The sequence below is a fragment of the Montipora foliosa genome, chromosome 1 (genome assembly GCF_036669935.1).
Source record: "Montipora foliosa isolate CH-2021 chromosome 1, ASM3666993v2, whole genome shotgun sequence".
Taxonomy (NCBI): Eukaryota; Metazoa; Cnidaria; class Anthozoa; order Scleractinia; family Acroporidae; genus Montipora; species Montipora foliosa.
Genome location: NC_090869.1, coordinates 15,182,571 through 15,195,070, shown reverse-complemented (window position 1 = coordinate 15,195,070; position 12,500 = coordinate 15,182,571). Strand labels below are relative to the sequence as shown.

The 12,500-nt window shown below is 39.1% G+C and overlaps 1 protein-coding gene across 1 annotated transcript in view; it reads left to right on the top strand.

Moving 5' to 3' along the window:
• LOC137975348 (uncharacterized) overlaps nucleotides 1-4,685 on the top strand; it is a 26,919-nt gene extending 22,234 nt beyond the window's left edge. Inside the window, exon 4 of the mRNA XM_068822445.1 lies at nucleotides 3,218-4,685. Within this exon, the coding sequence (XP_068678546.1) occupies nucleotides 3,218-3,660 (443 nt within the window). The 3' untranslated portion in view covers nucleotides 3,661-4,685. The remainder of the gene's footprint in view (nucleotides 1-3,217) is intronic.
• The last annotated feature ends 7,815 nt before the right edge of the window (nucleotides 4,686-12,500 follow it).

Genomic DNA, 12,500 nt, shown 5'->3' with positions numbered 1-12,500 from the left:
TCGTCGCTTTGAAGATTCCAGATTATTATTTTTCACCGCCTGTCTTGTTTATCCAATTGACTTTTCATTATTGAGCTCCATAAGAGTATATTTTGTTTAAAGATCCACTAAAACGCCATTCACGTTACAATGACTTTCGACGCCATTGCAGGTTAAGTTAAATATTCTACTGTGTCTACCGGATAAAATCTATGCATTTCTAGTACCCCCTCAAACTTACCGAACATACGCACAGACGACTCTACGCACGAAGACACTACTTAGCAGAGGAGGGACAGGAAAGACTTTTCATGACACGGAAAAAAAATAAAACAGACAAATTAAACGCATTTCCCGACTGGGATTGCCGTAATGGCAACCCAGTTATACGAGAATTCCTAGGGTTTCACAACAAGCATGCAGCCGTCTGCCGTTTCCTCTTTGCCGTCTTCAATGTAGACGCTGTGTAGGTAGTGACGTTTAGTTGCGTGAAGATCAATTTCACTGATTAGTTACAGTTTTCAATAGGGATTTTGACTGGTATTATTCTTACAGTGTGGTTGTTCGCATCGTCGCCTTGACACGTAGTTTTTAAGTTGGCAAATTTTAAATGAAATATTAGGGTTATTCAGGATAACTTTGGAATCATCTTTCGACGTAAGTGCATTTGTCTCGCTGTTTTGTTATTAAATGTTTTTAATTAAGAACGCTCAAGTCGTTTTCATTTTAGAACAAAGAGATGATTTACCGACCGCGTGGTCTGTTCGCTAGTATTTGGTGATCGGCTTATTTTTCATCTTCATTCATTGTACTGCTCTTTTCTTTTGCGTGATCTTTTCTTACTTTTCTTAATTTTTCCTACTTCTCTTTATGATCTCCGAAAATAGCATCAGTGCATAACCGAGATCCTATTTGCTCATATCATAGATTATTGTAGTGTTCCGGTTTCTGTGGATATAACGCACTGTGCGTCCTTTGACATCAACTGCGGCTTTGTTACACCTAACAGCGACTCACAAATTTTTGGTTTTCACATGACGTCAGAGCCGCCATGTGCCCCTAAACAAAGAAATGGCGGCCATATTTGTGTCCCGACCCAATCCTCTGGGAATTGAACTTTATTATTTTGTTTTCCTTGAAAAACATGGCTGTTGATCACATGATTGAAAACCAACAATACTCACTAACAGACTGGTCCTCGATTAGAGCACGCCGGTTTTCCAAGCAAGCAAGAGGATGAGGTTAGAGAACTGGCATCCACCATACATGGACTTCTTCCTCTTCCTCTTTTAGCCCGTGGTCATTTTAAGGAGTACACCTGATTCGTTAGTTGTAATTACGTCATTAAAACTCGACACCAAAATAGCTTTCACAGCATGGCGCTAAGCTTAAAATAGATTGAAGAAAACAATCATGGGTCATGCGGATGTGTTCTCTCCAATCATCCTCTCTTTTTTATAGAGAGCACAATTGCAAAGGAAGGCCATGTCTATATTCTCTCCATGCAACCTTTCCAGGACTGTTTTTAGCTAGGTTGGGTCTAACTACGTTAGACGTACGTACAGCTTGTGTAGGATAAAATTTTCAGTCTACCACATAAGTTATCTTGTCTCCTTTTACGAAATTATTAGGTCACATAACAACACTAAGGCTAAAGCATAAGAACACTTTCGATACATACCACGAACACGCAAAGACATTTTGTGCGCTCTTATGTATTCGGGTTAATATTAGGGAGTTTAAGAAATGGTTACGGCCATGGCAACAACAACGCCACAGAACAAGAATATCATTGGTTGAAATCGTGCTGCACGTGCGGCACGCATTTTATTCCTGAACTCTGCATTAGAACAACGTGAAATCACCAAATTTGAGTGACCACGTGAGTGAAAACGTGAGCGTACAAATATTTTTACTCTGAAATCGCTAGTATAAATTCAATTTTAGGATAATTCGCCCACATTGTACGAAGTGAACGAGACTAAATAATTGCAAAAAAAATTAGGATTGTGCAAAGTTGCATTTGAAGTGGCGTTTTCGTCGCCATCTCCGTAGTGGATCTTAAAGTACTTATTAAAAATAACTAGAGCAAAACAGTTACTTGTGCATATTTTCATATTCTTATTTTTAAAGCATAAGCTTCAAATTTACATATTTAGAATTTTACTAAGCTAGTTGTTGCAATTTCTAATGGTCAATTTCGGAATGGAGATTAAATTTTACAATTCAGCAAAATGGCCGCAATGTAATTTGCGAAATAAACTACTATTACTACTAATACTAGCTGTTTTTACTACTACTACTACTACTACTACTACTACTACTACTACTACTACTACTACTACTACTACTACTACTACTTTTGACTAGAATTACTGTAATTTCTTTTGTTGAGACCGTAAGACATTTTATAGCAGCATTTTCATGCCGTGAGACATTTTATAGCAGTAAAAATGTTAGTCAGATACGAAATTGAAAAAAAAAATTTAAGTGGCCGTAATCAAATTTTCGTGATCAGGACCTTCTGGCGTGATAAAATATTTCGGCTGATTGTCTCAGCCTTCACTGGATATTGCATGAGCAGTCACGCGATTGTGGAAATTCAACCGAAATATCTTCTTACGCCCTGTTACGAAAAATAGCATTGCGTGACAAGCGTTACTTTCTAGAAGCTTCGCGAGAGTTCGTAGTTTGTTTATTTTAGATTCGTGCGTAAGCGTTTCTAAATCGGTATGTTTTGTAATCTTTCTATAATTAGATTCATTACTATTTTAGAAAGTTCTAGAAGTTTATTGTCCGAGTATATAAGTAGACGAGTCCAAGCGGAGTGTTTTTCTGACTAGTTTTTCACAAGCGAAGAGAGTTGGCATTAGCCGTGTTTAGTCAAGTGTTACAGAAGCAGTGTTTATTCAAGTTGGCGGAGGCCGTGTAAGTTTATTGAGTACGTGTTGTTCAGAGTTTTACTTCGTGGAAACTACGTTCATTTTTGGAATAAATCTTCTTGTTGTTGTTCCGACAACCCTGCGTTCAGTTTAGTTTGCAAGCTACCTTTCCTCAAAACATTCGAACTCGTAACACGCGCTCGGTCGTAAACTTGTTTCCAAGACACTCGAAGTTTGAAATAGGAAAATTGGAAATTAGGGAAATAGGAAATAATTACGTAATGGCGGCTATAACCACAAATCATTTTAATTCAGTTTGATTCACTTTTTCTTTTTTTTTCATGTAATTTTTACAGCTCTGTATTGGATTCGACTTAACAAAGATGAGGTCTGTTTCGGTGCCAGGGATGACTCGTACGGAAAATTCACTATTCCGTCCGATGGATCTCTTTTCAGGTTAAAGCTGGTGTATCGATCAGGTTATGTCACCAACAATAAAAACAAGGAACCGTTTGGAAGCCATTGGGGTTGCAAGCAAAGCAGGCTATGTACACTAGTCACTAACGCGACTGACGAAGTAATATTTCCACAAGATTACAAAACTGGCAGCTATTCCCTTGCTAACACCCACGTAAACTCCTCCGAGCTGCTGTTCAACTCCTTGCCCTCTCCCCAGAGAGTACGAGCTAACGAGGAATTTAGAATTTGGTTCAAAGCAGATCTTATAGATGGTCATGAAATCGACAACTCTGGCCAGACCTGCGTTGAAGTCTTTGGCTTGTTTCAATCGATGGAATAGAGACACATCCTTTTCTGATTTTTCCCTGGTTGACACGTATGCCGCTAGCATAAGCATAAGTTCAAGCATAAGCACAAGGTTGTTTACACGTGCAATAAGCATATAGGGTGACATAGTTACGCTGGAGCAGTGAACAAATAATTTGGCGCTAAAATTTTAAATCCAAAATGGCGGACGCCGAGATGTTTAGCGAGGAGATGTTGTTACTTGTTCCTCTATTGCGAAGAAGGAGAAGGCGAAGGGAAGGAGCAATAGATGAGAAGTCAAAAAGGGTTTGGGTTAGGGAAATCTTTCGTAGGCGGAAAGAGCACGGCGAGTTTCATAACCTGGTGAGGGAGGGCAGGCTGGGCGGTCAGGTGTAAAATAAAAATGACTTGCAATAACTTTAAACAAAATCTAGTTTTAAAAATTTTACAAAGTAAGCTTGTAAATTAAAAAACGTGCTTCTCTGTCTTCTTGTGCTTGTCCTGGTTTACACCGGTGACTCAACTACAAAAGCACAAGAGCAAGCACAAGAAAAAGGAACAATTTCCTTTTCTTGTTCTTATTCTTGCTTCGCCCCGGTTTACACGTTGATTTCTTGTGCTTATGCTTGAGCTTATGACTATGCTTGCGTCGTACGTCTAAACCAGCTTTTAGCATGTTGTAGATTGCTCTATATAGACCGAACAGCCTAAAAACGCTCAAAATCTTAAAATAGTTCTCAGAGGAAGCTCGGTTTAAGCGAAACGTTTCCATCAAAATGTATTCTTCATGGGAATCGAATCTATTTTGCAAACTAAACAAGGTACTGAATAATGTAAGTGCCTAGTTTTTATTGAAAATTATAACGTGTTAAATAGCTGAAGTGTAGGTACGCTACTCGTTTCAGTTAGCGATATACCGGCGAACGTTTCGTTTGCTTTATAGGAAAGTGTCTTACATGAGTTCCTTCTCCCATAATATTTACTACTTGTGGATGGAACATTTTTGCTGTAATCATTTGCTCATTATAGCAATAAAGCTTAAATGCTCGTTTTGTTGTTAATGTTGTTATTTGTATTATAAACGTGTCTTCCCGAATGTGCAGAAGTAAGTACAAAAACGCTCTTCTTGCGAAGAAACTGTGAAAAAAGAAATGAAGCAGAAAAGAAAACATCAATAAAAACGAAGTATTGTTAAGAGGAGACAATCTCGTGGACTAGGCATTTCCGTTGTCAATGAACTAAAAACTGATCGATCAGGTTATGTCACCTACAATAAAAACAAGGAACCGTTTGGAAGCCAAAGGGGTTGCAAGGGAAGCGGGCTATGAACACTTGTCACTAATGGGGCTAACAAAGTAATATTTCCACAAGATTACGAAAACGACTCCTATTTCCTTATCAACACTCACGTAAACTCCTCCCAGCTGCTGTTCTACTCCTTGCCTTCTCCCCTGAAAGTACGGGCTAAGGAGGAATTTAGAATTTGGTACACAGAAGATATTCGAAATGCTTGGGAAGAAGACAACTCTAGCCAGACTTGAGTTGAAGTCTTTGGCTTGTTTCAGGTGATGGAAGAGAGACAAGGCCTGATTTTCCCAGAGCAGGGAGTGCCGTAAATTGTTCTACTGACAAAAATCAAAAAGCTTAAAAGCGCTCAAAATCTAAAATAGTTCTCAAAAGAACCTCCATTTTAGTAAAACATTGCCATCAAAATGTAAATTTAACCGGATTTGAATCTAATTTGCAAATTAAACAAGCTGTTAAAGTGAAGTTATGATCCTCGCAGTGTTAGCAATTGCGCACAAAAGCCTGAAAAATTCAGGACTTTATCGGGGTTTGCGATGTCGGTGCGACGCTCTAATCAACTGAGCTATGAAGCTACATATACTGGGAGCTGGTCATTTGTGGGTTCATGTGAAGCTATGATCTTCGCAGTTATTAACGTAATTTTAGCAATAGCCCTTTTAACGGTTAGTTTTTCTCATTTGCATTACAATGTAATCTAACGTGAATGCGAGGCAATTTCGGATTAAAACTACAAAATAGCCCGAAATTGCCTCACATACATGCTAGATTATATTGTAATGCAAATGAGAAAACCTAACCGTGAAAAGGGCTATTGCGTAGGGAAGCCTGAAAAATTCAGGACTTCAGCCGGGTTTGAACCCGTGACCTCGCGATACCGATGCGACGCACTAACCAACTGAGCAATGCAGCCACTGACGTTGTGTGTGGCTGCATAGTTCAGTTGGTTAGTGCGTCGCATCGGTATCGCGAGGTCACGGGTTCAAATCCCGCTGAAGTCTTGAATTTTTCAGGCATCCCTACGGAATTGCTAAAATTACGTTCATAATTGCGAGGATAATAGCTTCACTAGATTTCATATCCACAGTTCAATATATGATTCATTTCATACATCATTTCGTTTATTTAAACAAGCTAAATTGCGATAAATGTTGCAATAGTGTGTTTCTATGACGACAGTCATTAAACGCGACCAAACGTCTGTTAACACGTTTTTTTCTTGCAATGAGCTTAAAATGTATAATCTCTATAATTCCGTAAAGGTTTAAAAAGACTGAATACCGAATGAATCTCAGATTGAATGAGTACAGGCCTTGGGGTTACTATGATAGCTGTAATGTCACGGTACACGCGAATCACCTAAGATTCACCTATTTCTTCGATTTACCGTGGGCGATTCTGATGTAATGAGATCGTCAGTTGTAAAAAATCTCGGTGTTTTTATTGACGACAAGCTGTCGATGAACTCTCACGTAAACAAAATTTGTAATACATCATTCTATTATCTTCATAACATTATGCGAATAAGAACACATTTATCGCGTAAATCCACCGAGACCTTAATTCATGCGTTTGTGTCAAGCCGATTAGATTACTGTAACAGCTTACTCTACGGACTTCCACAAGTACAAATTGAAAAGTTACAAAGAGTTCAGAATGCAGCTGCAAGACTAATTTTCAAGGAACCGAAGTTCAGTCATATTACACCAGTCCTATATCAGCTTCACTGGCTTCCAATTAAGTACCGCATTGAATTTAAAATTTTGCTCTTTACCTTTAAAGCTATTCACGGCATGGCACCTGACTATATCTGTAAACTGATCAGTCGGAAATCATCAACTAGATATTTACTCGGATCTAGCGAAAGAATTATGCTTGAGACTCCTAGTGGCAAGATACTTTCAACACTTGGAGGAAGAGCTTTTTGTTACGCAGCCCCGAAGCTTTGGAACAATCTGCCCTGTAAAATATCTAGCCTTGACTCTCTTTCAAGTTTTAAGTGCCAGCTCAAAACACATCTTTTTAAAGAAGCTTTTAATTTGTAATTCTTATACATTTTAATTCGTCAAATATTTATTGTTTACCTTGTAATTATTATTATTATCATTATTATTATTATTATTATTATTATTATTATTATTATTATTATCTATACATTAATTTATTTTTAATCATAACTGCTTGTAATTTCATTTATTTTTATTTATTTTATTAAATTGTAAAGCGCATTTGATCATGTTCGGCATGAAAAATGCGCTATATAAGTTTCAATTATTATTATGATGTCATCTATGACGTCATTAGATGTCAATGACAAGCTTCCCTATGAACAGTGATATTTTTTGAGGAGGATACCTTTCATGTGGCTTTCCTGTGGATATGATCACACGCTTTTTCGATTTCTTCTAACAGTGTATCAATACTGTATGTCTTGCCTCTTTTATAGATTTTTAAATTCTATTTTAATAACTCTCTTTAATAGATGATTCGTGTGTCTCGAACCGAGAAAACAGACTGCAGAAAGGTCCAATTACCTGAAAACGGATTCATGATATCAGCTCGTATTAGTGTATTTTTTCACCACTAAAAACGGAAAATGATCAGCTTTTGACACCACAAAGTTATAACACGTACGGACACAGTTGTGTACCATGTTTGCAAGAAATTAAAAACCACTTATCTACAATCAATGGCAAAAGTAGTTGGGACGCTTACGCCAGGATGGGCCTGAAAACATCTCAGACGTTAAAAATTAAAGTAAGCACAACTGTCAAAATTCCGTAAAAATTTTCAAAATAAAAGTACCCCATCCCCCAGTCAATGTTAAAATAGACAAGGAAATGTCTGTTCACTGTTGGCAATATTGTGTTGGGGGGGGGGGGGGGGAATTCCTCAAACTCCGTAAGAACTTGAAAACCAACTTCAAAGCCGGGTAACTGTTAGGCCCTTCCCGATTATGCTGGTAAAACTAGCATTTTATGCTCCTAGCAATGCTCAATTTTTGTCCCAAAAATTAAATGCTCAAATTATTCTTATTTTTCAACATTATGCTCCTTTGCTTTTATTTTAAAGAGTTGAGTTTTACCATCAGTGGATTTCAAAGGTCGCTTTTCAGTGATCTATTGGGCAGGAACTGGCCTATTTTCTTCTTCGCTACCTCCTTCTATGACCTGCATGTTACTTCCACCGTTTCTTCGAGAAGCCACTGGAGACAGCACGTTACCCAAGCCAAAAGCAACGAGAGAAAAATGTTCCAATGCACGCAAAGTTGACCATTTTGTGGGTTTGTAACATTGATACACAATGTTTAACCCATTCACCTACCTAAACCGGTCTAAACCGGCCATACTTAGTATTTTACTCTGTCGTCAATGGGGAAGCCCCAGGAGTTAATGGGTTAAAGCACTTGAAGAATGAAGTAAGCCACCCTTCATCTAATTTTCATGAAATTTTGACGGAACAAGGCTTGGGCGACACGCTTTCTCGATCTTAGGTCGGCATTGCATGCCATCCATCTAAACTCCCGTGAAATTACATGAAGTTGACTCGTTTCTAACTAACAATGCGATTTACGATGATAACAACGAAATGATTCAGAAGAGTGAATCTAGAAAGAATCGAACGTCACCTGTCACGAACGAAGTCAGTTACTGGAAATAGATAGATTTTTATGGCGTTATATCTCCGCCAAAATTCAACAAAATTCTGCTGTAAACACGATGCCAAATATTTCTAACATAATGTCTTTTTTGCAAAACATAAGGTGTGACCTGGAGCATTGCATGCTTGGTCGCGCTTATTTCGGGTGACATCATTATAAATCGCTCCAAAAGGAAAAAGTTTTTGTTTTCTCTGGTCTTGAAAACACGTTCAAAGATTCTTTTTTAGAATAAGTAGATATTAATTTCACAAAATGCTTTTTGGAGCTTTTCAGAAAACCGGCATCTGCCCCGAGGGTTTATCTCCAGGACCTCCGGTCTCCCTCCCTCGATAAAATGCAGCACGCATCTTGTTTTGATTTTAAAAGTTTAATTTTCCACTTTCTTCTTTTTCTCCTTTCGAACACGAGGTCGGGTTTTTCCGGAAAAAAATTTGGAAACAACTCTTTCAAAAATCGAACATTTTCTGCAGTGGTTTGCGAAGGACTAGGTCCATGCCCTGCAGCTTTTCTCGCAAAAACTGAAAAAAAACTGACTTGCATGAATAATTGCTCTTCCCTTATGTCTCGGCATACAAAGATCTGCCTACTGGCCACGTAAATTAAAAAGATACCTCCAATAATAATAATAATAATAATAATAATAATAATAATAATAATAAGAAGAAGAAGAAGAAGAAGAAGAAGAAGAAGAAGAAGAAGACTTGAGTAGACAAGAATGTTTCGCGTGGATGGCGACCTGGCAACGCGCACCGACTCATACGATCGCGGGTATGATGGAGCTGTATGACAGATGCTACCAACAAAGGTATACTCCTATTATAAGATCGTTACCACCCCTGCAAATGACACCACCTCTAGGTTGTGTGGGAAAGGAACAGAGAGTATGGCACGTGTGTTCTCGGAATGTTCAGCGCTGGCCCAAAGTAAATACTTTGAGAGGCATAATGCGGTCTTAAAGGTGTTGTACTTTGAGCTTTTACGAGACCTTAAGCTGGTTGATGAGGTGCCCCCGTGGTACTCCAAGATACAACCCAAGCCATTGTATGAATCTCAAGATGTGCAAGCGTCTTGGGATATTCCCGTCTTCGCAGAGCATAACGAGGTGTGGGCAAACAATGTGGATGCGAGGATAGTTAATCATCGGTCAAAGATAGTGAGTACCATAGAGATGAGCTGTCCGTGGGCCGAGAATCGTGGCAAGAAAGATGAAGAGAAAACACTCAAGCATGGACCGCCGATGAATAATAAAGTAGCTGCTATTTCCAAAACGATGGAATTACCTGGTGAGAAATAACCCCATCTTGGAGAGTAAATTTTTGACTTTGCAGAAACGATAGTCAACCTCAAGGGTTGGGCGACTGTGATCTTTGTGTTGAATTCGCACATTTCTTGTCAAACTTTATAACACTTGAAAGAAAAAGAAAACTAACAAAAACAAAAACCCGATATCTTGCCATCATTTGACATAGATAGACGCTTCATTGTTTCGCGAGTAAACACACCGCGGTAACTTGATCACGGCGCCCGCTGAATTCTATGTCAATTTCGATTTTGCGCTTTACTTGTTCAGCCAAAAGTAATGACAAAATTCAACTTAGCAAATGTTTTTTGCTGATGGTAACTTTTTATATTCGCGGTTTAAAATTACATGTAATGTTCTTTTCATGTCGTAAATGTTGTTGCTCATGGCAAAATATATTATTCTCGATCGAACGTCCTGAAAACTTCCTTTTGCTCTTCCTAAAAACTGTGTATCAATATTTATTTACTTTTGCATCAATATTTGTTTTGCATAAAGCAAGCTTACAAAATCTGTACCTTGCTTCGCTCGCATCTTTGAGCGTTAAAATAGAATTTTCGGTCCTATATACGCTTCTGTTACAAAGTGGCATATTTTTTGGGTCACCCATCGAGATACTAACCCGGCCGGACCCCTAGGGTTTAACTTCAGTGAACTTTTGTATTACAAAGCCGGACGCTCAGAGTGCACGCTTAAAGCCTACAAAAAAGGCTTAAAGGCTATTTACCTAAGACTTCTACCATGGCACTATAATAATAATAATAATAATAATAATAATAATAATAATAATAATAATAGTAATAATAATAATAATTTGATAATAAAAATCGCATCGCACGAATCACATTTGAAAATGTAAACAACGCATTGGTGGTTAATTAAAGCGGGCTTCTCTTCTTGTATCTTGAGCTTTTCCTCGATCTTACGACTCGTGAAAACTGGTGGTAGGTCAGTTCCGATTTTCCGGCCAAGATCTTTCAGCTGATGTCTTGCTGTGTCGGCCGATTTTTGGTCTTTAAATGGCAAAGTTATTCTGACCGGTTTTGGTGTAGCCGCGTCAGCTTCAGTTGGAATTTCATGACGGCTTTGGATCGTAAAACTCGTGTACCCGGCGATAGCTGAGTTGATAAGTTTCACTGGGTACTTAAGCTTGGTAAACATCCGCTTGACATGTTGGCGTTCCTTCGTAAAGGATTCTTTCGTTGATGACAGGCGGTAAGCTCGGTTCAGCATTGTATTCAGCAGAGATGTTTTGTACCGCTGATCGACATGGCTCTGGTAATGTAAGAGCAGTCCTGTATCAGTTGGTTTACGATATACGCTTGTTGTCAGGTAGCGACCGCTTTTCTCGATCATCATACCGAGGAATGGAAGCTTGTTGTTTTCAGCAATTTCCATTGTGAACTGTATAGCAGGATGGCATCCGTCCACCTGCTCATAAAGTTGGCCGTCGAAATGAAATAGCTGATCTGTGGTTGCTATTCTTAAAAGTTCGGTAAGGCCTGTCTTTGTGAGGTTGAGACCACGCGTTTCATTAAACCAGTTGTTTTTAAAGGCTTTCTCAGCGATGATTTCAATAGTCTCGTCAAGTGGCACGTTGGTAAATAAAGCCCATACGTCATAGGACACAAGAATGTCATTCGGGTTGAGTGGTGTTTCGCTTATCTCTTCGGCGAAGGAGAAGATATCGCAAATAGTGTGCTGATTTAATGAAAGGGGCTTAAGTTTCTCTTCAAGCCACTTGGCAAGGGCGAAGTTGTAGGTCCCAGTCGATGATAGTATCGGTCGCATTGATAGTTGCTGTTTGTGAATTCTTGGAAGACCATAAAGGTGAGCAAGACGGGAACCTTTACGACAAACTGTGTCAGCAATCGGCTTTGGCAGGATTTTTCTGACGACGAACGCGAGCTGTCTTTCTTTTTGTAGTAAGGGATGGTAGTGTTTAGGAGGCCGGCCGCGTGTTTTCGGTCTTTCTGTGTTGATAGGGGTGAACCTCGTTGTGTCTTTGATGGAAGCATCATTTAGTAGACGGATGTAATCTGTCTTGTCCATTACTACTACGCCAGATCCTTTGTCGGGTTTTGTAATGACAATGTCTTCCCTTCGTCTAGGCTGATTTATGGCTTGTTGCAGTGCTTTGGGTGGTCTTGGGCCTCTCCTTTCAATATAATTCAGGGCAATCGAGCGAAGAGTCGCGGCGGCTAATTCTTTTTTGTCCTCCGGTAATGTGGGTTCAAGTCGCCAGTAAGCTTTTTCAAAGCTGGCTTTCACATCACGAGCTGGCACAGGTTGAGCGATGGAGAATTTCAAACCACGGCAGAGAACTAACTTTTCAAAGAATGACAGTCGGTACGATGAGATGTTTGTAATGTGTTCGTCAACGTCAAATTCCTTGTTGGTTAACCTCGCAATCTTGCTCGTGTGGCTGGTCATTACGTCTTCGTAGAGTTTCTTTCGAAGCTCTGTCACAACACGTAAGATAAGCATGTACTGTAGCGGTGAACATTGTTGGCAGATTTCGTCATAGATGGTGTTCATTTCCATCTTCAACGTAGCATTCTGTTTCATTTTTGATCTTAGCTCTTCGGCGATAACATTTGTTGAGAAC